Source organism: Prosopis cineraria, unplaced genomic scaffold, assembly GCF_029017545.1.
Source record: "Prosopis cineraria cultivar Desert tree isolate PC_DT_omini unplaced genomic scaffold, ASM2901754v1 PC7, whole genome shotgun sequence".
Lineage (NCBI taxonomy): Eukaryota > Viridiplantae > Streptophyta > Magnoliopsida > Fabales > Fabaceae > Prosopis > Prosopis cineraria.
In genome coordinates this window covers 4,728,878-4,754,977 of record NW_026555338.1, presented here as the reverse complement: position 1 = coordinate 4,754,977, position 26,100 = coordinate 4,728,878, and the positions used below count along the sequence as shown (strand labels likewise).

The 26,100-nt window shown below is 38.5% G+C and overlaps 1 protein-coding gene across 1 annotated transcript in view; it reads right to left on the bottom strand.

Annotated features, from left to right (window-relative positions):
• The window catches only part of LOC129316057 (tetratricopeptide repeat protein SKI3), a 108,991-nt gene that overhangs the window by 20,490 nt on the left and 62,401 nt on the right, over positions 1-26,100 (bottom strand). The window contains 8 exon segments of the mRNA XM_054960304.1: positions 17,269-17,361; positions 17,442-17,492; positions 17,578-17,661; positions 23,240-23,362; positions 23,475-23,684; positions 23,770-23,868; positions 23,968-24,006; positions 24,119-24,373. Coding sequence (XP_054816279.1) covers positions 17,269-17,361; positions 17,442-17,492; positions 17,578-17,661; positions 23,240-23,362; positions 23,475-23,684; positions 23,770-23,868; positions 23,968-24,006; positions 24,119-24,298 — 879 coding nt within the window. The 5' untranslated portion in view covers positions 24,299-24,373.

The window sequence follows — 26,100 nt, the reverse complement described above, 5'->3', positions numbered from 1 at the left end:
GCTCATTTGGATTCTCACCACCAGCCCTAGGAAGATCAGGAGGTTCTTGGCACAGAAACCGAATGAAAAAATTGCACTCTTGTTTATTTTTCAACTTGGCTCCTTAATACACTAGATTCATGGCCTATTTATACTAGAGTTATGGCCAAACGAAAACAGAAACGAAACAACAGAATTAAAACGGGGGATTCACTGGTTACAAATGAGTTTTGAATGCTTTTAAATGGAGAACGTTTCAGTAACTTCATCAGCTTTCGTTTTCTGCCGTTTTCATCAGCTTTCATTTCTGCCGTTTTCTATTTCATCCTCCCCGAGGTCAATGGAACTCGCCCTCGAGTTAAAATTCGGCATCATGATCAATGTAAGGAGATAGATCAGCAACATTGAATGTGGCAGATACACCATAAGAACCAGGTAATTCAACCTTGTAAGCATTGTTTGATCTTTTGCACTATCTTGAATGGACCATCAGCTCTTGGGGACAACTTGGCATTTGGCTGTTTAGAAAACCGTTCCTTTCGTAAATGTATCCAAACCAAGTCTCCTACCTTAAAAGTCTACCGTCTTCGATGCTTGTCACGTTGAGCCTTGTATCTCAAATTCTGCTTTTGGATTCACTCGTGAACTTGCTCATGCAACTTCTTAATTTCCTTAGCCCTTTGGTCAGCATCAGAACTATATTGCTGCTTATCAAGTGAAGGAGTCAAGTCTAGTGGACTAAGGGGACGAGTGCCATAAACAACTTCAAACGGACACTTCCCAGTTGCTTGGTTGACAGAGTTATTATAAGCAACTCAACTTGAGCAAGAATAAGATCCTACTACTTCAAATTCTTCCCCACGAAACTGCAAAGAAGATTACCAAGAATTCTATTTATAGCTTCAATTTGACCGTCTGTCTGGGGATGACTAGCGCTGCTAAACTGGAGCTTAGTTCCCATCTTTTTCCATAGCGTTCGCCTAAAGTGGCTAAGAAACTTCACATCACGGTCAGAAGTGATAGTTTTAGGAATGCCATGAAGGCGCACAATCTCCTTAAAGTACAAGTCTGCTACTTGAACAGCATCGTTGGTCTTCTGGCATGGAATGAAATAGGCCATTTTTAAGAAACGATCCACAACTACCATGACAGAATCTTTTTGCCTCTGAGTCCGTGGTAAACCCAGAACAAAATCCACAGTTATATCTTCCCAAGGTGCTTCTGGAATTGGCAGAGGCATGTATAGTCCAGTATTCTGACCCTTGGATTTAGCCAAGTGACAAATTCTGCATCTTTGTATATGCCTGTTGACATCCCGTTCAAGTGGAGGCCAGCAAAAGTACTCCTTCACCAGGTCAACTGTTTTATCCCCTCCAAAATGTCCAACTAATCCACCGTCATGTGCTTCCCAAATTATGGCTTCTCTCAAGGAACCCTGTGAAATGCAGAGGGTTTTACCTCAAAATAAAAACCCATTGTGTCTATAGAACTGGTGGAAAGGTTGATTTACAGTTGCTTCCCACACTCCTCAGAAATCAGGATCATCCTGATACAACTCTTTGACAAGGTCAAATCCAACATCCTTGGTTTGCAGCGTTGTAAGTAGCACATGGCGACGACTAAGGGCATCAGCTACGGAGTTCAAAGTTCCAGCCTTATGTTTGATAAGGAATGGATAAGACTGTAAAAGTTCACTCCAACAAGCATGTCTGCGGCTGATCTTCTGCTGGAAATTCAAGTATTTGAGAGCCTCATGATCCGAAAAAAAATATGAACCCTTTATTCAGGAGATAATGACTCCAATGTTGGAGAGCTCGAACAATGGCATAGAATTCCTTGTCACAGGTAGAATATCTAAACTCTGCATCATTGAGCTTCTCACTAAAAAAGCCAATGGGATGGCCCTCCTGGCTTAAGACAGCACCAATGCCGGTGTTAGAAGCATCACAGCTAACTTCAAACACTCGGTCAAATTTAGGAAGAGCGAGGACTGGAGCTTCAATTAACTTCTTCCTAAGCTCCTCAAAGCTTTTCTGAGCTTGCTCTGTCCACTGAAACTTCTCTCCTTTGGTGCAATCTGTAAGTGGTGCAGCAATTGAGCTAAAATTACGGATGAACCTCCTGTAGAAATAAGCTAATCTGTGGAAGCTTCGAACCTCCTGGATAGATTTTGGAATTGACCAGCTATCAATGGCTGCAACTTTGCTTGGATCAACGCGAACACCCTCTGCAGTAATGATGTAACCCAAGAACACAACTTCGCTGGTGAGGAAGGTGCACTTTTTGAGATTTGCATACAGCTTCTGTTCACGCAAGGCTTGCAAAACTTGCCACAAGTGATCTAAATGCTCCTCTTGATTCTTACTGAAAATAAGAATATTGTCAAAGTACACAACAACAAATTTACCAATAAAGAGTCTCAATACCTGATTCATCAGGCGCATAAATGTGCTAGGGGTATTTGTTAACCCAAAAGGCATCACATTCCACTCATATAAGCCATCTCTAGTCTTGAAAGCAATCTTCCACTCATCTCTTGGCCGAATTCTGATTTGATGGTACCCACTACAAAGGTCAATTTTGGAGAAAGTAGTGGCACCATGCAACTGGTCTAGCATATCATCAAGCCGAGGTATCGGAAACAACAAATTTACCAATAAAGAGTCTCAATACCTGATTCATCAGGCGCATAAATGTGCTAGGGGTATTTGTTAACCCAAAAGGCATCACATTCCACTTATATAAGCCATCTCTGGTCTTGAAAGCAGTCTTCCACTCATCTCCTGGCCGAATTCTGATTTGATGGTACCCACTACAAAGGTCAATTTTGGAGAAAGTAGTGGCACCATGCAACTGGTCTAGCATATCATCAAGCCGAGGTATCGGAAACAACAAATTTACCAATAAAGAGTCTCAATACCTGATTCATCAGGCGCATAAATGTGCTAGGGGTATTTCTTAACCCAAAAGGCATCACATTCCACTCATATAAGCCATCTCTGGTCTTGAAAGCAGTCTTCCACTCATCTCCTGGCCGAATTCTGATTTGATGGTACCCACTACAAAGGTCAATTTTGGAGAAAGTAGTGGCACCATGCAACTGGTCTAGCATATCATCAAGCCGAGGTATCGGAAACCGATACTTAATAGTGATCTTGTTGACGGCTCGACAGTCAATGCACATTCTCCAACTTCTATCCTTCTTAAGTACTAGAAGAACAGGTACCGAAAAAGCTGATACTTTCTCGAACCAACCCTTTCTTCAACAACTCTTCAACTTGCCGTTGGACTTTGGCATGTTCTTGGAGACTCATCCTATAAGCAGGCTTGTTAGGAATGACTGCTCTTGGAACGAAGTCAATGGCGTGCTGTATGTCTCGCATGGGAGGCAACCCAAGTGGTATCTCATCAAATATTACATCTGGAAATCCTGATAATAGCGGAATGACTCTAGGTGGATTGGCCATCTCGTTGTTCACCTCAAGCACCAGAATAAAGCTCATCATTTGGGTTTCGGATTTCAACACCTTCAATTCCTCCTTAGTCATCAAAGACACTAACAGCTTCGAGACACTAGATTCCCTTAAAGATTGGCTAATCTCACTAGATGGTAGAGGCGCTAGTGTGAACTTGACACCATCTTTCGTAAAAGAATAGGTGTTCACTCGCCCGTTGTGCATAGCATGTCGGTCGTATTGCAATGGCCTCCCCAAGAGAAAGTGGCATGCATCCATAGGAACGACATCACATAAAACTTCATCACAATATTGATTCTCAATAGAAAAGGTCACAAGGCATTGTCTAAAAACTTTTACCTCATTCCCTTTGTTGAGCCAGTGAAGCTTGTAATGTTGTGGATGATCTTGTGTTGGCAACTTCAATTTCTCCACCATGTAGTGAGATACTACATTTTCATAACTTCCACTGTCAATGATGACATTACAAAATTTTCCTTAGGCCGTGCAACGTGTGAAAAATGTTGCGTCGTAGCCAAGGTTCTTCTTTGACTATTGTTGTATGCAGACTTCGTCTAAGCACCAATGCTTCTCCTTGATCAGTAGGTATGACCTCCTCGTCATATACGGGATTAGTGCCGTAGAACTCAGCATCCTCCTCATCTTCTTCAAGTGCTTCATACCCTGGTCCTTCCCTAATGGTGACAACCCGTCGAGTAGGACAATCTGCAGCAATGGCCAAATCCTTGGCATTTAAAGCATTTGATTGCTTTAGACAGATTCCTTAGCAACATTGGATGGTGGTTTGTGCATAACAATAGGTTGTGGCTTGCTTGAGGAGTTGGTCTGCTGGAATTCTACCTTATGGCCTTCTGGATAACCCCTAGAGGACGAAGGCTGGAAAGTGGACCTCTTGGGTATCTACTTCTCAACACGCAGGGCTAAACGGATGACATCATCCAAGGACCAATATTGTTGAAGCTGGACTGGACGACTGATATCTGTGTTTAAGCCTGCAAGGTACCGGACTATTGTTTGCTCCTCCTTTTCCTGAATATCACACTTCATCATGAGTTGTTCAAACTCTCTAGTATAATCTTCTACAGATAAAGATCTCTGTCGAAGATTTTGCAACTAGATAAAATTATCCTGGTGGTAATGATCTGGCAGAAATTTCCTGGTGAGCTGGCGTTTCATTTTCTCCCAGGTCTCAATCTTGCGCTTTCCCTCACGTTCTTGCTTCCGTCTGAGGTTTTCCCACCAAATAGAAGCATGTTTCTTGAGTTTGAGGGTGACAATTTTGACTTTCTACGCATCTGGAATCTCCTTGTATTCAAATACTCGTTCAACAGTTTGCAGCCAATCTACAAACTCGTCTGGCTTGAGTCTTCCCTTGAATTCAAGAATGTCTACCTTTAATGTCATTAGGGCGGAATTGTTGTTGTCGTGGACGGTGGCGGTTGTCAGTGGATGACGAACTACTGCTTCCCGAATCTCCCTCTAAGTTTTCTCTATTGTTGTTTAACAGAGTTCGTTGCAATTCCACAGCGGCTTCCAGCTCTCAATCCTACGTCTTATCTCTTCCATCTCAACCTCGTGCACATGTCTACGTCTTAGAGGCATTTTGAATAGGTGTCAAGACTAGGGATATAGGAAAGATTGGGGTACAAACGAAAACGTTGAAAAGATATAGGGATAGAATGGGATTTTTGGAAAGGCTAGAGAAAAAATGGGAATTTTGAAAAATGAGGGGGTCAAACTGCAATTTATAGAAAATATAGAGGTCAAAATGGAATTCAGGTAAAATAAAGGGGCAAAAGTGTAATTTTAGGAAAGATTAGGGGTAAAAAATGTAATTTCAAAAAGATTAGGGGTAAAAATGGAATTTAGGAAAATATTGGGGTCAATATGGAATTACTGAAAGATTTGGGGCAAAAAATGTAATTTCTAAAAATTTTAGCTAACTGGGTTTAGTGACGTGGCGAGGATGACACATGGCAGATAACTATTGGGCTGACCTGTCGTTGACCGGTCAGATCAATGACGTGGCAGATGACACCATTGTCTTCAACCTTTAGCTAGCACGTGACGGCGCGTGGATCGATGGCGAGGCACATGGACTTCCGATGGCAGCACGTGACGGCGCGTGGGTTGGTTTCCGATGACAGGGAACCTCCTGTTCCACGTTTTCCGACCTCCTAAGCACGATGGTGATGTTAGTTTTCTGATAACACGCCTGGTTTGCAAAACGCGAAGACGTCAAGGACTTCTCCATTGAATCTCTCTTCTCTCCGGCATACTTTCTCAATTGTAACTCACTCTCTTGCTCTTTGGACCAACTCTGATACCAAAATGGCACAGAAACCGAATGAAAAAATTGCACTCTTGTTTATTTTTCAACTTGGCTCCTTAATACACCGGATCCATGGCCTATTTATATTAGAGTCATGGCCAAACGAAAACAAAAATGAAACAATAGAATTAAAACGGGGGTTTCACAGGTTACAAATGAGTTCTGAATGCTTTTAAATGGAGAACGTTTCAGCAACTTCATCAGCTTTCGTTTTCTGCCGTTTTCATCAGCTTTCATTTCTGCCGTTTTCTATTTCAGTTCTGACCGGCCAACCACCGAAAAACGATGCCCAACGGCGCAGCATGTGAGCTACAAGTGCCGCCCCAGCGTTCTGCACCATTGATGATCGAACAACGCGTGGAGGCACGTGTTTGCCCAGGACCAATGGCAGTTGGGTTTTCTGACGATGATACAACAATTCCAATCAGATCCTATCCACTCCGGTGTCTAGGCACCCTCCTTTCGCATCTTCTTAGTCGCGTGTACTCGTTTCCATACTATGTGCACTATTTTTATATATTTATGGGATTATGGCTTCTATACCCATTCTATTGTGAGAGTGTATTGCTCTTGTGGGCTCTCTCAAATATAAGATGTACTATGTCTTGGTTTACACATATAGCAACAGTGGCAAAACGAGGGGACTTTACTTCAGAGGCTTTAACAACGTCAAGAAATAAAATAGTTTAGATTGTAGCCTCTGGAGCCTCCAACTATATGACTTATTGTCATAAGTTATTCACTACTTACACTCCGTGTGCCCGGAATGTTAAAGTAAAGATTGCAGATGACTTCTTAACACTGGCAGCAAGAAAAGGGAGTATTAAATCTGAAAAACTATAGTGTTGGAATTTGTACTCCATGTGTCCAGGCTTAATTGCTATTTACTTTCAATTAGTTAATTGACCAAGTAATCAAATTGTTTTGATCAATTCCCCCCTCCCATTATATGTTTCAGGATCTATCATCTAGAGAGACAATTGAAAATGCTAAGGACTATTAGAGGCTCTACTATTTTGAAGTCTCCACTAGAGAGGGTAATTCACCGGTTGTTGGCAATGCTGCGTCTACTTCTAAAGTTAGTGATTTTATGTTGTGGTATAAGAGGATGGGTCAACCTAATTTTCATTACCTTCAACAATTGTTCCCGACTCTATGTCCAAACTTGAACATCAATGACATTCATTGTAAAGTGCTTGAGCTGGCCAGACACCATAGAACATCCTTTCCCAGAGCCACATTCACACCTACTAAACCATTCAAAATCATTCATGGTGACTTGCGGGGACCACTCGTACCCCTAATCTTACTAAAGAAAGATGGTCCATTTCTTTCATTAATGACCACATTCATGTTTGTTGAGTTTGTCTTTTACAAAATAAGTTTGAAGTTGCAGCCACATTCATGAATTTCTTCAACATGGTCAAAACCTGTTTAATACCACCATCCAAGTCTTACGCACTGACAATGGCACCGTATACTTTAACCAATCTTTAAGTACCTTCCTCAAGATATATGGTATTGTCCATACCAGTTCTTGTGTCCATACGGCCCAACAAAATGGGATTGTGAAAAGAAAAAATTGTCACATACTTGATGTTCTAGAGCACTCATGTTTACTTGTAATATGCCTAAATTTTATTGGGGAAATGCCATTTTGACTGCAACCTACCTCATAAATCATATGCCCAGTTGAATCTTATCCTTTGAAACCCCTCTCCATAAATTACAAAATATCTTGTCCGCATCACATATTGAAACCACACTTCCCCTCTGCATGTTTAGTTGCACAACCTTTGTCTATAACCACCAAAGCACCAAACTTGAACCTCAAGCCATAAAATGCATATTCCTTGGATATTGTGCTACTCATAAAGGACACAAATGCTTTGATCTTATCACAAAACACACATTTGTCAGCCTTGATGTCTCTTTTCATGAAGCCAATCCATTCTATCCCAATTCTTCAATTCAGAGGGAGAGCACAGGTAAATTCCAAAATTGGGAAAAAGAATCTAATAAAGAACTAATGCTTCTTGAGACATGGTTTGCACCAACTGAACTTGAGCCAATATCTTCATCTATCCTTCCAACATCCCTTCTAGCACCATCTCCTCTTTTGCCACAATTTGAGTAACACAGGCAAATAGGAGGAGATGTAGAAATACCACAAAGGGAGAACTTTTAGTTCACACTCAAAAAAAGCAATCAAAAGATAGTGAACAACTTATACTTGAAGCACAAGAGAGTCAACACTAGAGGAAATTCCTAAACGAAAAACTCATAGTGACTTGGAACTTAGGGTAACTCCTAAAACTCCAATGCTTGATGGTACAAAATAAGTAAATCTACTGATCTTGATCTTCCTATTGCTTTGAGGAAGCAACCTCGCTCATATAGTTTCCATCTGATAGAGAGGTTTGCTTCACACAATGCACTCTCCTCAATATCGGACTTTAGTTACTAATCTTGATAAAGTGAAGATACTTGAGACTATACAAGAAGCTCTAAACATCCCTAAATGGCGAAGTGCTCTCATGGAGGAAATAAAGGCTTTAAAGAACCTGTTCAACTACCAAAAGGAAAGAAAACAATAAGTTATAAGCAGGCGTTCACTCTAAATACAAGGCAGATGGAGCCTTTGACAAGTTGAAAGCACACTTGGTTGCAAGGGGGTTTAGCCAGATATATAACTTGGACTATAAAGAAACATTTGCTTTGGTGGCAAAATTGAACATTGTCAAAGTCTTACTGTCTGTAGCAGCTAATCTTTAGTGGCCTTTTCACCAACTTGACATCAAAAATGCTTTTTTGAATGGAGAGTTGAAGGAAGAAGTCTATATGACTCCACCTCTTGGGTTTGATAAAGGCAAGGCAAATTAAGTTTGTAAACTGAAAAAGCCTATAACGGCTTGAAACAATCATCAAGAGCTTGGTTTAATAGTTTCTCAAGAGTCCTAAAGTCTAAAGGTTACAAGCAAACTCTGTCGGATCATACATTGTTTGTTAAGGCCAAGGGAAGCAAGAACTGCATCCTTATTGTCTATGTTGATGACACAATACTCACTGGAGATCACTTTGAGGAGATAGAAAGAGTAAAGGCTACCCTTGGCAAGAAATTTGAAGTCAAAGATCTCGATAAGCCAAAATACTTTCTTGGGATGGAAGTTGACAGGTCAAGGAGAGGAATCTATATTTCTAAAAGAAAATACATACTTGATCTTCTTACTGAGACAGATATGTTGGGTTGTGGAGCTGTTGAAACTCTTATTGAGGTCAAGAAACCAAAGAAGAAACCTAAGGACAAGAATGGAAAAGAGAAAGACTCTGAGGAGGAAGAAAACTCAAATGAGGAGTATGACAAAGAAAAAGAAGCTACTGATAAGGAGAGATATAAGAAACTTGTTGAAAAACTAATATATCTTTCTCATACAAGGCTAGATATAGCATTCGCTATTAGTGTAGCCATTCAATATATGAGCTGCCCAATGAAGAGTCACATGGAAGTAGTCTACAAGATTTTGAGATATCTAAAATGTACTCCTGGTAAAAGGCTATTCTTTACAAAGCATGAGCAAAGATCTATAGAAGTTAAAATTGATGCAAGTTGGGGTAGAACTTATAAAAATCAAAGGTCAACCTTTGGCTATTGTTCATTTGTGTGGGGTAATTTGGTCACATGGAGAAGCTAGGAGCAAAGAGTTATTTCAAAAAGCAATGCCGAATCTGAGTTAAAGCTTTAGCTCAAGGAATAACAGAGGAGTTGTGGTTGGTACGAATCATGAATGAAATATAGGTTGAAGCAAGTTTATCATTGAAGCTCTACTGTAATAGTAAAGCTACCATAAGCATAGCTTTAAATCTAGTACAACATGACAGGTCGAAACATGTGAAGATAGACTAACATTTCATCAGAGAAAAGGTGGAAGAAGGAATTATGTGTTTGACATATTCGCCTACAAAGTTGCAAGCAGCTAATGTTTTGACTAAAGGGTTGCTTGGCCCTGCATTTGAAAATTCTATAAGCAAGTTAAACATGATTAATATTTATGATCCAACTTGAAGAAGAGTATGGAAATATTTGATATTTATTGTAAATATTGAATAGTCTTTATTAGGTTTTATTAGACATTATTCATAATTATTTCCCCCTAATGTATATATAGTTTAGCTTGTATCCAATATTCAAATTAATGAGAAATATCTTTCACCTGAACTATCTTAACTACGAACTATTAGCCCGAAGTGTGTGTAGTACATTCTACTAGTACTTAGAGAACAAAAGCCCAACTATAAAAAGTCGATATACTCATAAAACCTCCTTAAGCTAGAGCTAGATGTTAATCATGTAGACATGTACATCTAGGATGAAGTGGAAAAGCCCTGAGATGCTTAGAAGCTAGAATTCAATATATCAAGCAAATTTCATTGGCCGTCAATCTGTCATGAAAACAGTTTTTATCACTAGCAATGTTGTCAACATCTCACTACTTTTCATGACCACATCCAAATCAGATGTAACAACTTACACAATCTAATGCTCATAATCAATCATGTGACTCATTGGGTTTTGCATTCCAAAACATAAAGTTGGCTACTTAGTGCCAAAATTACTCAAACTGTTAAAAAAATAAAGAGAATGACATTACTACACACATTTGGCCTAGCACAACAAATGAACCAAAATTAGCAAAATGCATTTGTAAATGAGCCTAGTTAAGTGAACAAGTAATTTCATCGAGAGGTGGCTATTTGATAGTTGATAGCTGGACAGAATGTCTTTGTTGAAGCTAAGGTGTGGGCTTTCAAAAGGTAAATGGGAAGACCCCTAGCATTCAAAGTCTTTGAATGTATAACATTCATACATTTATACAGGGGTGATAAGTTGGGAAAACAAGTGTATAAATGCATCTTTATCGGATACTCCACTGCCAAAAGGGGTTAAAAGTGCTATTCATCCACCATTGGAAAAGAATTTAAACAAACGAGAAGGCAAAAGAAGAGGAAGAATTATTACCCAACAAAACCAAACATTTGACTGTGTTTAACTGTTAGTTTGACCCTAAATTCCCACATTGGCAACGAGGTACAATACAAAAACAATTAACTTTATCCCACTAGATGGGATCGGCTATATAAATTATATGACACCATTATACTTTATCATTTATTAAGATTTTAGAAATATTGTTAATTAAAAGGTCTCAATCAACAATTTTCAAAAGTGTTCTCTTTGACCTTTCTCTACTATTCTTAACAAAACTCAAAAGTTATCTGTTCCACTCTCCTTACAGGTGCCTCTCGTGATCTTCTTTGTACATGTCCAAACGACCTCAAATGATTTTCTATCATTTTTTCTTTAACAAGTGTGACATCTACTTTTTCTCGCATACACTCATTTCTTATTTTGTCTTTACGTGCATGTTCGCACATCCATCTCAACATTCTCATCTCTGCTACTCCAATTTTATGCCGTTGCTATCCCGTTAAAGCCCAACATTTGCTACCATATAATATTGCTGGTCTTACAGCAGTTCAATAAAACTTCCCTCTAAGTTTATTTGGGTAAATCTGTAGAGGTTGTAGGGGTTATGATTCAAAGAAAAATCAATATCCTTTGCCTGCAAGAAACAAAATGGCGTGGAAAAGAAGCTAAGGATATTCAAGGTTTCAAACTTTGGTATACAGGAAAAGTAAGTACACGCAATGGAGTAGGCATCATTATAGATAAGGAGTGGAAGAAGAACGTTGTAGAAGTTAGCAGAATTGGAGACAGAATTATTTCTTTAAAAATGATAATTGGACGTGAGACTGTTAATATTGTTAGCGCTTATGCGCCGCAAGTCGAGACAGAAGCCAGTCTTAAGGAATTATTTTGGGAGGATCTGGAGGGGTTGATTCGACACATACCATAGAGTGAAAAGATTTTTATTGGAGGAGACTTTAATGGGCATGTCGGGAGGGAAGCTGGTCAGTATGCGAGGGTGCATGGTGGTTTTGGTTTTGGAGAGCTAAACAATGAAGGACAAACTCTTTTTGATTTCTCATTGGCGTATGATTTTAAGATTGCCAACACTTGTTTCACGAAGAGAGATGAGCATCTCATCACTTACAAAAGTAGAGTCTCAAGGTCACAGATTGATTTTCTTTTGGTTAGGAACACAGATAGAAGACTTTGTAAAAATTGTAAGGTGATCCCCGGAGATGCTGTAACGACACAACATAGGGTCCTTGTCTTTGATGTGTGTATTATGAGTAAAATCCAAAAACGTCGACAAGTAGTAACACCAAGGATTAGGTGGTAGCAATTAAAAGGTGAGAAGCAAGATATTTTCAAGCGAAATCTTTTAGATAATGGAATTTGGGAATTTCAGGGAAGTACTAACATCATATGGGAGGATATGGCTAAAAAGATACGGGAGGTTGCAAAAGTAGTTTTGGGAGAATCAAAAGGTTCTGGTCCGAGAGATAAGGAGACTTGGCGGTGGAATAATAGTGTACAAGACAAAATCAAGTATAAGAAGAACTGTTTTAAAGCCATACATTTGTGTAACAATGAGGAAAATTGGGAGAGGTATCGTATGGCTAAGAAGGAAACTAAGAGAGCTGTGGGTGAAGCTCGTTCTAAAGCTTTTGAAGAATTTTATAAGAACCTTGAGACGAAGGAAGGAGAGCAAAATATTTATAAGATTGCCAAGAGTAGGGAAAGAAAATCAAGAGATCTAGAACAGGTAAGGTGTATTGAGGATGAAAAGGGAAGAATTTTAATTACAGATGATGAAATTAAAAATAGATGGGAGACTTACTTTTCTAAACTTTTCAATGATGGAAAGGATTCATCTAGTAACTTGGAGGATTTAGTAACTGGTGAAGGAGAACAAAATTTGTCATTTTATCGAAAAATACGTGATAAGGAGGTAAAGGAAGCTCTTAAGAAAATGGCAAATGGTAGAGCCAACGGACCTGATTGTATATCTATCTAAGCGTGGAAATGTTTAGGTGAAGAAGAGGTGAGATGGTTAACTAAGTTATTTAATGTGATTTTACGGTCTAAGAAAATGCCTGATGAGTGGAGGAAAAGTACATTAATTCTTATTTATAAAAATAAAAGGGATATTCAGAATTGTACTAACTATAGAGGGATTAAACTCATGAGCCACACAATGAAATTGTGGGAGAAAGTAATTGAGCATAGGTTGAGATTGGAGACAAGTATTTCTGAGAATCAATTTGGTTTTATGCCAGGTAGATCAACTACAGAGGCGATTTATCTACTAAGGGGATTAATGGAAAAATATCGTTGTAAAGACAAAAATCTACACATGGTTTTTATTGATTTGGAAAAAGCTTATGACCGTATACCAAGAAAAGTGCTTTGGAAAGCGTTGGAAAAAAAGGGAGTACGGATTGCTTATATTAAAGCCATACAAGATATGTATGAGGGGGTAAAAACTAGTATAAGAACACTTAGTGGTCAAACAAAGAATTTTCCTATAAAGATTGGACTACATCAGGGATCATCTCTGAGTCCTTATTTGTTCAACTTGATTTTAAATGTTTTGACGGAACATATTCAAGAGGAAATCCTGAAATATATGCTCTTCGCGGATGATATAGTTCTTATAGCAGAGACAAGAGAAGAGGTTAATTGCAAACTTGAGTTATGAAGGAGGACATTGGAGTCGAAAGGTTTTCGTCTGAGTAAAAGTAAGACGAAATATTTATATTGTAAATTTGGTAAAGGACTATTCGACAATAATTTGGAAGTGAAATTGGGAGATCAAATTATATCTCAAGTGGAAAAGTTTAGATATTTGGGAGCCATTATTCAAAATGATAGCGAAATCAATGGAGATATTTCACATAGAATTCAAGATGGGTGGTTTAATTGGAGAAAAGCTAAAAAAGTTATTTGTGACCGTAAGGTGCCTAATAAACTTAAAGGAAAGTTTTATCGCACTGCTATCAGACCGGCAATGTTATATAGTAGTGAATGCTGGGCTCTAACGGGACAGCAAGAGCATAAAGTTGGAGTAGCAGAGATGAGAATGTTACGATGGATGTGCAGACATACACGTAAAGATAAAATTCGAAATGAGCACGTACGCGAAAAAGTGAGGGTGGCACCTATTGAGGAAAAAATGATAGAAAATCGGTTGAGATGGTTTGGGCATGTACAAAGAAGAGCAAGGGAGACACCAGTGAGAAGAGTGGAACATATAACTTTGAGTCCGATTAAGAGAGATAGAGGAAGGCCTAAGAGAACACTCTTTGGAGTTGTTGAGCGCGATCTCTTGATTAATAATATTCTTAAAAGCTTGATAAATGATAGAGCACAATGGCGTCTTGCAATCCATGTAGCCGACCCCACCTAGTGGGATAAAGGCTTGTTGTTGTTGTTGTTGTTGTAAGTTTATTTGGGTACCTTTTAATCACAGATAACTCTTTTACCCTTTTTTCAATTAAACCATCAAGCTTGTATTCTCTGTGCAATATCTTCATGAATTTTCCCATTATGTTAAATAATCGCTCTCAAATATCCAAACTTTTCCACTTAAGGTATAATTTACTCATCCAATTTCACTTCCAAATTACCACTCACTGACCTCTTATCAAAATTATAATATAATGTAGATATTCCATTTTATTCCTACTCAAATGAAAACCTTTTGACTCCAATGTCCTCCCTCATCACTCAAGTTTACAGTTAATCTCCTCTCTTATCTCCGCAATAAGACCTGCATCATCCATGAAAAACATGCATTTAGAGAAAAGTTTAAAAATTAAAATTTTAAACTCCCTTGGCATCTAGTTGCAATATTTTAAAAATTAAAATTCCCTTCCTCTTCAACTTCTTCCAAGCTAGGCCAAAACCATACTCAAGGAACTAAAACCTAGATTCAGTTTTCTTCTACAAGGGAGAGGGAAAACACAATCTCAAGAAATCAAGAAATCTTATCTAAAAAAGCTTACGTATGATCTAAACTAATAGGAAAAAATGCAATCCATTAATAAAACCTGGAAGACCCATCTTTTCAAACACTAATAGATGAATCCCAATGGATTTCAGTTGAGATTTTCAATAAAACTTAATCAGCCACCAGTTTACACACAACAACAACAACAACAACAACAAGCCTTTATCCCACTAGGTGGGGTCGGCTACATGGATTGCAAGACGCCATTGTGCTCTATCATTTATTAAGCTTTTAGAAATATTATTAATTAAGAGATCACGTTCAACAACTTCCAAGAGTGTTCTCTTAAGCCTTCCTCTACCTCTCTTAGTCGGACTCAAAGTTATATGTTCCACTCTTCTCACTGGTGCCTCCCTTGGTCTTCTTTGTACATACCCAAACCATCTCAACCGATTTTCTACCATTTTTTCCTCAATAGGTGCCACCCTCACTTTTTCACGTATGTGCTCATTTCGAATTTTATCTTTACGTGTATGTCCGCACATCCATCGTAACATTCTCATCTCTGCTACTCCAACTTTATGCTCTTGCTGTCCCGTTAGATCCCAGCATTCACTACTATATAACATTGCCGGTCTGATAGCAGTACGATAAAACTTTCCTTTAAGTTTATTAGGCACCTTACGGTCACAAATAACTCCTTTAGCTTTTCTCCAATTAAACCACCCAGCTTGAATTCTATGTGAAATATCTCCACTGATTTCGCCATCATTTTGAATAATGGCTCCCAACTATCTAAACTTTTCCACTTGAGGAAAAGAGGAGGACAAAAACAAGCTCACATATTCAGAAACTAATTTGGAATTCAAAATCACAGCAACAAGCTTAGTGAGTTGCAAATATAGAGGAAAAGATGAACAGGCTTACAAATTTCTAGATCACTACTGCAAAACTCATGGTTGAGGGGAAGAATGAACCCGGAACCCAATCCTCATCAATTCATTCACAGCTTATGAACAATCATTTGCCTACCTAAGAAATCCTTCACCTTGTGATCCTATATATTCATATCCTCCCCAAGCAATTTGAAGATTCAATTCATATTCTTCGAGATTCAATCCTTTCACCTTCACCTTCAAAAGTGGTCACATCCCTAAACAAAGCCGCACTTGTTCAATAAATCTAGCAAAGAAATGGGTCATGGGTTTAGATCTATTAGGTCATTGATTTTTTAAGGCATTTGACAGTGCTTGATGTGAGTTGAGGGGTTTGTTTTTGGAGGTGAAGGAAGGTGAATCGCAATGGAGGTTGGAGCATCGAAATTGTGTTGAATCCCACCCAAAGTCTTCCCACCATCTCCCCTAACATCACCTATCGCCTCTCACACTATGGCTTCATGGCTAGAGGAAGTAGGAAGAAGAAGACAAGGAAGGGGAAGGGGGACTGGCTTGATCAAAATTGGAGAAGAGCAAAGGAAGGAGACAGACAGATGGTGAAGACAATGATCAAGGAATTGATTTTTGATTGAATCAATGAAGTCTATGCTCTGGATCTGTTTTTGTTTTAAAAAATATATATAATTTTTAAAATACTCTAGCTAGGTACCAACGTGGCAATTTAGGGTCAATCTAACAGTCAAACAATTGGTTCTGTTAGTTCAGGGAAAAATTCTTTGATTTAGAAAAACACTGGGGTGAAATTGCGCCTTTAAATACATAAGGATACCAATTGCACCTCTTTGAAAACATCCAATGCAGATTGTATAAACCAAATCTTTGAACTCTTCTACCTAGAGTAAATACTCCTAAGTATTCCATCACAAGGGTTCTTTGCTCAAAATGTTTGGCTATACTACAACGTAGAAAAGGAGCAATCTCCAAACAAGATCATTGATTTAACCAGTCAGCAAACAGACTATCTAACCCATAAACTACAAGAGTTTCCTACTTCTACTAGGAATTCATAGAAATAAGCAAGCTTAAAAGCCCATATACATTCAAATATAACAACAATCTTGCGTAAGACTTCTCATCCTCCTTTGTGTACTTCTATTTCCCAACAAGTTTTCATATTGAAATATGAATAGTAAAGAAAATGAAGTCCCAGCAAAATTTTAGTATCTTTCTTCATGCTTTTTTCAGTTATACTCAAAATACATGAATGGTCATATCATTTAAACAAGGTTAAAGAAACTTATATATCCACAATAATATGCCATACAAACTCTTACCTCAGTGCTCTTTGGCAAACAGCAACCCCATGAAAACACGTTAAAGAGCATGACATGTTAAAGAGCATGGCTGAGTTAACCACATAATACATATTTTAGTCATATAATGAATATAACCAAGCAAGTTTCCATGTGCCCCAAAATGACTCTCAAGTTCAGTAACCTTGACTTAATTAATAGTACTGCTCATTATATATGGAAAAGAGAACTACCATCCACCTATTTTGCTTTCATTGCACAAAAAATAAGCAAACAAATCTAAGGGGAAGAATTAAATCCTAGACCAAAAGAGACAAGGAGAACTACTTAGTACTTACTAATAGCCAAAAGTACCTTTTCAAATGTGCCAAGTGTCAAAAAGATATTTCCACTTTCAACCAAAGCGAAGACTCGAGCGTTATCCAATTCTAGGGCACGGCCGTAAGACTGATGGACAATCTCATAAATATTTAGGCAGTTGATAGACCATTTATTGTGATAACAGAAGCAAGTCAAGCACAACATACCTTAACAGCTGCAGTAAACCTGCCTAGTCGTTGATAAGCAAGACCCAAAGCCTAGCATAACTTGAAATGCTTATTAGAAACATAAATCATAGTGACAACAGGAAAATCTAATAGAAGATCAAAGAGATGAAATTACTTCCCACAAATCAGCACATGTAGGATAGCCTCGTAGGGCATACTGCAGACTCTGTACAGCCTCGATCCATTTCTTTTGATAGACCTGTTAAATTTAAAATAACTATATAAAATGATGTTACAATTTACAAACCTTTAATAAATTGAAGAAATACACTCGCCCTGCTCCATACATCTCGCTTGCTCTCATGTAAAACGTTGTTGGTACAACACCTTGTTTACTTTTAAGAGATCGGCTAAAATAGAATTTAGGGATGCTATTTGTTAGTATAGAAAGAGATGAAGAGAGAAGAAGAGAGATAGGTAGATAAGAAGGAGAGAACAGAGGGAAGTTCAGATGAGACATTCTAAATAGTACGTTTTATTAAAATGAGTTCAACAACAACACTGTGTATCTGGACTTGGGTATTTATAGGGCTGGACTATTAGACTAAATAATAGTAACAGTACCGACCCATAGAAATAACATTTATACCCCTGCCCTAACTAATTCCTATAGCTCCTAATATTATCACATCAATACTCCCCTCCCCAACATCCTTGCCCTCAAGGATCAAAAAGAAGAAAATTTGGAAACTATTTTTGAAATTTGAACTGAGACAGCCATGTAGCTTCCTCAACTGACAAGCCTTTCCACTGAACTAACACTTTAGTAATAATCCTTCCTTTCTTCCTTCCCACTCGTTTGTTCAATATTTTCTCAAGACATAACATTTATGGGATTTCTGGCCATTCATCAGGCGGATGTCTCTGCTTCACTGATGGGTCAAAGCATAACTTGAGGAGAGAAACATGAAAAGTGGAATGAATTCTGGAATTAGGAGGTAATTCCAGTCTGTAAGCAACCTTCCCAATCCTCTTGAGCACTTTATAAGGCCCAAAATACCTTGGTGCTAGTTTTTTAGTGCTTCTAAAGGTAATAGAGATTTGTCCATAAGGCTGTAATTTCAAAAACACCCATTGACTTTCTTCAAACTCTCGACCAGATCTTTTCAAATCAGCCCTTTGCTTCATTAAATTCGCTACCCTATGCAAATGATGCCTTAATACTCCAATCATGCATTCCCTTGCCTCAAAACTCCTGTCCACAGCTTCAACAATTGCTGATCTAGGCAAATAAGGAACATATAGAGGAGGTTTCTGCCCATAAAGTAATTCATAGGGAGTAGCCTTGATAGAAGTATGAAAACTAGCATTATACCACCATTCAGCAAGTGGTAACCATTTACTCCATTCTTTAGGATTCTCCCAACACACACAACATCGATAAGTTTCCAAACATCGATTGAGCAGCTCGGATTTACCATCAGTTTGAGGATGGTAGGAAGAAGTAAGCTTTTGCTCCACTCTAATCACCTTGAGGAACTCCTTCCAAAAATTACTAATAAACACTGGATCCCTATAACTTATCACTTCAACCAGGGCTCCATGCATTCTATATATATTATCCAATAATGCTTGAGCTAACGTAGAAGCTGAAAATGGGTGAGATAGGGCCATAAAATGGGCATCCTTGCTCATTCTATCCACTACAACCCAAATGACTTCTTTCCCACCTGATTTAGGAAGCCTATCAATAAAATCCATAGTAACACTCTTCCACACCTTACTCGAAATTGGTAGTGGCTATAACAACCCCAGACTTGCTACTGTCTCATACTTACAGCAGGCACAAGTATCACAATTTTTGACAAAATCCTGCACATCTTGTAGCATTTTCTTTCACCAAAATAACCCTTTGATTTTCTAATATGTGGCTTGTATTCCAGAGTGTCCCCCTTGAGCACTGGCGTGCAACCATTCTAGAATAAATTGCCTCAAAGCTGGACTTTTCCCTACCACCAGCTTCCCATTTCTTCTAAGGAATTTGCCATCCCAAGAATAGGCTTTAATACTGCCATTTTGTCTCTGTAACTCAAAAATAAGGCCCTTGCGATCTGGATCCAACTCCCAACTCTCCTCAAGCTTGTGTAATAATTCTGGAGATGATGCATCTAAAGTCATCTGACGTAATTGAGGTTGTGAGAGTCGAGAAAGAGCATCTATAGTTGTGTTATCATTCCCCTTTTTATAATGAATTTCATAGTGATACCCCATTAACTTTGTATCCCAATACATCTGAATAGGGGGTCTTCAACTTCTGTCCCAACAAAAATCGTAGGCTTTGCTGATCTATTTTGATAATAAACCTCCTTCATTCAAGGTATTGATGCCAATGCTCAATAGCTAGGACAACTGCCAATAATTCCTCCTCATAAACTGCAAGCTGGAGCTCTTTGGGGCCCAAAGCCTTGCTGGAAAATGCAATGGGTTGATTTCCTTAGGAGCAGGACAACCCCAATTCCCTTTCTACAAGCATCCGTTTCCACTACAAACTCTTTATTGAAATCTGGGAGAGATAAAACAAGTGTCAAAACAAGTATTTATTTCATCTTCTTGAATGTGACAGCAGTTTCTTCATGCCACTTGAATGCATTTTTCTTTAAAAGGTTCATCAAGGGTTTGATTATTTGTCCATACCCTTTGATAAACCTTCTATAGTACCCGGCAAGGCCTAAAAAGGACCTCAATTGTTTAATAGTAGTTGGTGTAGGCCAATCTACCACTACTTTGAATTTTCTAAGGGTCAGTAGCCACCACTCCATTACTAATAACATGCCCTGAGTATTCCACCTTATTGTTGGCAAATGTACACTTGCTCCTCTTGATGAAATAATGATATTTCTGCAAAATTTCAAACACCAATCTTAGATGCTGAACATGCAGATTTAAATTTGAGCTATAAATTAAAATGTCATCAAAGAAAACAAGAACAAAGTGGCACAAGTAAGGTCTGAAAATAGAGTTCATTGCTCCCTGAAATGTTGCTAGAGCATTGGTTAAGCCAAATGGCATAATTAACCACTCATAATGACCTGAGTGAGACCGAAAGGCTGTTTTGAATGTGTCTTGAAGCTCCATTCGGATTTGATGGTATCCCGCTCTCAAATCTAGCTTTGTCAACCATCTAGCTTCCCTCAATTCATCCAATAATTCTTCCACAAGTGGAATAGGATATCTATTTTTGATTGTCTTCTTAGTAAGCCCACGGTAGTTGATACACATGCACCGTGAGCCATCCTTCTTTTTTACCAACACAATAGGTGCAGCAAAAGGGGAGCTACTCTCTTGTAACACTCCTGTAGCTAGCATCTCTCCCAACATTTTCTCAATAAGGTCCTTTTACGCAAAAGAATAACGATAAGGCTTGAGATTAATAGAATCTGTCCCTTCTTGTAAAAGAATAGGGTGGTTATGACCCTTCCTAAAAGGGGGTAGACCTTTAGGTTCATTAAAAAGACTGTTAAATTCTTCCAAAAGGTCACCAACAGCCTTTGGAATGGTTTTTGTTGGTTGCACAGCAAGGAGACTCTGAAACTGACTATTTTCTGCTAATTGGAGTAGAAATAATTGGCACTCATCTCCATTCTTAATTTCCAACTTGCTGGAATCAACCATTTGCCATTTTGATGGAGGTTGTGCCTGCAAAACACACATTTTCCCATCATTCCAGAAATACATAGTAGCAGAAATATAATCCCAAAAAGCATAATGAAGGCTTTTAAGCCATTCCCAGCCCAACACAATATCATAAGTGCGCATGTTCATTATCCTGAGGTCACAGCCAAAGTCTTCTCCTTGCATTTTCCATTTAAATGCCTTCCAAACTCCATATATTTTCAATTTTCCAGCCCCTACAACCACGGCATCAATCCATCATCTTCTTCTTCATTCCAACCCAGCTTCTTTGCCAAGTCATAATCAAGAAAATCATGGCTGCTTCCATTATCTATGAGAATTTGGATAGGTCTCCTTCCCACATATCCTTGAAGTCTCATAGAATTCATACTAACTTCACCCTCAATGGCATGCATTGAAATTTGATGGCATTCAAGAGGAATTTCTCATTCATCAGGGTCTGTCTCATTAGGTTCCATCTCCTCTTCCTCCAGATTTTCATCCAGCTCTATTAATTGCAATTGCATCTTGCGTCTGAGTGCAATTATGGCCTATAGAAAATTTTTGATGACAGTAAAAGCAAAGGTTTTGTGCTCTGTGTTCTGCCTCCTCCTCTGGTGTTAATTTTGTGGGGATTTTAATCCCAGAAATAAATTGGTGAGAAGAAGATGAATTTTTTGGTGTGTTGGACGCTAAGCTTTGCACAACTGAGGATTCTGAGGTTGGCCGTGCTATTTTAGTTGTGTTTTGGCGAGACCCATCACGTGAGAAGCTCTATTTCGATACTGCCCAGGCATTCATAAAACGCAAAAAGGCTGTGGATGTCATGATATTGCTCTGCGATGTGTAGGATACCTTTCTTGAGCATATGTTTGCTTCTAGTGATCTTTGAAGGTGTATTTCTTGAAGTCGGGCCAAACTTCTAGCATCTCAAACAGTTGTGGGCTTAAGTAACCTCACTGGCCCAGTATATTCTTCTTGTAAACCCTCTAAATAGGTCTGCACCAGATACTCCTCAGTTAGGTCCAACTTACATACGATTTCATCAAAAGAATCATTGTAATCTCCTAAGCTCCTTGTCTGCCGTAGCCGTATCAGTTCTGCCATGGCTACTTCATAAGTAGGTCCAAATTGGTTCTTTATGGCTTTCGAGTATTCTTCCCATCCAGTCGCATGTCTCCTTCTGGTACGCATGAAGCTTTGATGCCATTGAAAGGCCTTCTCATCGAGATGAATACTAGCCATCATGACTTTCCACACATCTAGGGTGTTATCAAGTTGGAAGTACTAATCGCACTTCATGAGCCATCCAAGAACATCTCCTCTCTGAAATCTTGGAAACTCCATCTTGGTAAATCGGGTAGGAGGTTGGTATTCTCGTTCTTGTCTTGGTCGCTAAGGTCCTTCTCCAATTCTTCGCTGGTGTCCTTCTGCCTCATTAGAGTCTATCTCGTGATGAATTCGAGACTCTTCTACCGAGCGAACAAGTTCTATGATCTGGATAGTGAGCCTTTCAATCTGATTTTCAGCCATCGTGAGTCTTGCATCTGTTTCTTCAGCCATTCTTGTCTGCAGACGAGTGACAAGCATATGAGGGAGGAAGGACAGGCTCTAGATACCACTGTTAGGATAGAAAGATGAAGAAAGAAGAAGAGAGATGGGTAGACGAGAAGGAGAGAACAGAGGGAAGTTTAGATGAGACGTTCTGAATAATGCGTTTTATTAAAATGAGTTCAACAACAACACTGCGTATCTGGACTTGGGTATTTATAGGGCTGGACTATTAGACTAAATAATAGTAACAATACCGACCCATAGAAATAACATTTATACCCCTGCCCCAACTAATTCCTAGAGCTCCTAATATTTTCATATCACTATTCTTCAGGTCATGGAGGCTAACACAACATAATTCAATAAGGATCTGAAGAGGATACAGGGAAAGTTCAACAATATTTGCATGAATTATTTTCCTGCATGATAAAGATGCAGTGGCGCCTCGTCGCAAAGTGGCTCTATAACTTGTCAGGGCCTACCATAGGTTCCAACTAAGGGAGTTGATTTGTGCCCAATTTATAAACCAAAGGGAAGTTCAATTGGCACAGAAGATGTAACAGTAATTATGTCTGAATTAAATTAAGAGAGGAGAATAATTCTGAAGAAACCTGCAAGTAGCCTAGTCTGCGGAAAGCCCAGAAAGCCTTGGGTGACTTTTCAGAAGCTTCGCGGCATATTGCCACCTCCAAATTCTCTCTTCCTCCTTCGTCAAGCAAATTGCATAAAGCTTCCTGTTATGAAAAGTTCCCACGCCGGTGTACCGATGAGTCGGAATTAATTAATTCCCCCCCCCCCTCCCAAAAAAATATAAACTTAATAACTTAGAAGATACTAGCCCCTTACCCCAGAGTCAGAATCATCGGGATTGAGCGTAACAGCTCTCTGATAACACTTCAGGGCTCTCTGAGCATTGCCGGAAACGCAGCGATAATAATGGCCAAGAAATTTGAAAGCGTCACCATTCTCAGGGTTCAACTTGGCCGATATCAGAAAATGTTCAGCAGCATTTTCCTTGGTTTCCTTAGCTTCTCCTTTCTCCCACAAAAATACGCCCTGTGATCACATGTCATAGTGAGCGAATACCACCGAATTAACAGCATAATTTAGATAATTAACAGGGAAGAGAATAATTTCACACCATTTCAAGATGGAGCGAAGCATCATCTGGATGAGCATCTAAGGACTCCCGCAAGCGCCTAAAGAGGGCCTCCTCTTTATCATGATCTGCCACTTCTCCCTGAAACAATATAAAGGGAAAATCTTCTATTGAAGTCAATACACAAAGAAACAAATGCGTCCAACATGAATGATAATAGGCAGGAGATCCGGAAGAGACCCTTCTGCAAGTTTGGGAATCCATAGAGGTGTCCACCAACTGGAGGGAGAAGTCGACAAAGGTGGAGCGGGAGAAGTCGAAGTCGAACAATCAGATATGTACATGGAGAGAAAGAAAAACGAACAAAAAGCGGAAGATAAGATAATCAAACCTGGAAGGGACGGAAATGGGTGGAAGAGTTGTGTCTCGGAGAACGAGCAGCACGAATCGCAGAGGACTGAAGGACCCTACATGGAAGATTCTCTGCAATCGATTCAGACGGTTCTAGTTTTGAGGATGATGAAGATTCATCTCTAGAAACTGTAGAGGACGGCGAGTTCGTCCCCGCCATTTCCCGTGTGCATAGGCTTACACTGTCTGGCGCGGCCAACTTGGCCTGCAAAGCAGTATTTTTATAACCGACCGGCTGACCATCAACCGGTCTTTTAAAGGTTATTTGAACCGACAGTAGATTGAGAATTGAATCTAGTTTTTAAAAATTAAACTGTTTAAAAAAAATTAATTTTTATCAAATTTTTTTAAAAAATGATTAATTTTTTTAATAATTTAATATTATATTGTATCATATGACTTGTTAAGTCATAATAAACTTAAAATATTTAATTTTTTTAAGTTAAATAGCAATTTCATATGTATTTCTTATATTTAGATTATTATATATATATATATAATTTTTTTATTTAATTATTACGTCACCATTGGTTCAACCTGGTTAAACCATGTGAACCGTGAACCTCTGACTGTTCCAATTCAATGTCTGGTCTGGTTCTGAAAACATTGCTACAAAGGATCTAGCAACCAAAATCTTTTTCATTTTCTAATATCTTTCTAGGAAAAAAATATTTTTCTAGAATGTTTTTTGTGTTTAGTTCAAGGGTTTGGTCCCTTATTTGCTTAGGAAATTTCCGAATTAGTAACAAATATTCAAAAGATACCAGAAAGTGGAGGAAAAGAGGCTAACAAATATTCAAAAAAGAATTTCAAAGATTAAGACTCATTTGGTTGGAGAGAAAAAGGGGATCCCTAATTTGGGGGTGGAGGTTTCAAAGAAAATTTCCCCTCCTTTCCCTTCCAATCAAACAAGCCCTAAAGAGGGAAAAGTTCCTAACCGGGATGTGATCGTTGATGGTAATGTCATTTTCAAATTAAAATTCTAAATTCAAGTTAAAATATTCTAATCATCTTTCATAATTAACTAACATTGATTTAAAATATATTCGGAGGAGGAAACATACCCTAAGATGATGTACCAAATAGAATAATGTATGTGGAAATGAAGTCACGATGCCGAACTGGGTTTGGGTTTCACAGTGAATGCACTCTGAGGAGAAGAGGGAAAAGAAAGCCAAAGAGAGTTCTTGATGATCATGAAAAATCCAAAGAGTGGAGTGCCTATTCTTATATTGGCTATCCATATAAACTGCCCACACCAATGTTATTTCGTTTTGTTTGAGTTATTCCGTAGATTAGGAAATCGATTGTTATTATTGCTATTGTCATCGTTGTTGTTTCTTTGTCGTTCCCATTGTTATGTCGTAGAGGACACACTTTATTATTTAGTGTGGATATGAGTTATGCCATCTAATTGATCGTTATGTAAAGGAAGATGAAGGATATGCTAGTTGCTTAGTTAAGGAGAGAGTATAGGAGAAAAGTTTTATTCCCACAAGATTATGGTGAACATAAGATTAGTACATAATAGCATGTCAGTTGTACTTTGCTAAACAAATCCTTGGGTTGCATATTGTAGAAGTTTAATGAAAGTATTTTTACTATTTTGATTAACCCCTGTGTAGAGCGAATCCCACTAGTGAGTGCTATGAAACCAAGCAAAGTGTGTATTTTGTTTGAACCATTCTATGTCACTAAAACATAAGGAAGGTTGATTGATTAAAGGGTCCTAATACTCACTAGGAAGTGATGAAATTCTAAACCTAAAATTTGAAATAGATGATCTTTTGTGAAGCAATACATGAGTGAATAAGTCTCATTTTAATAGATGTGTTGGCGTTGTCAGTTCATAAGGACTTGATTGATTAAAAGGTCCTAATATTGTCAATGTTTATGAATATTTTGAGGATTAATTGAGTCAAGAGTATAAAGAAAATTATTGAGACAAACTACTTATGTGTA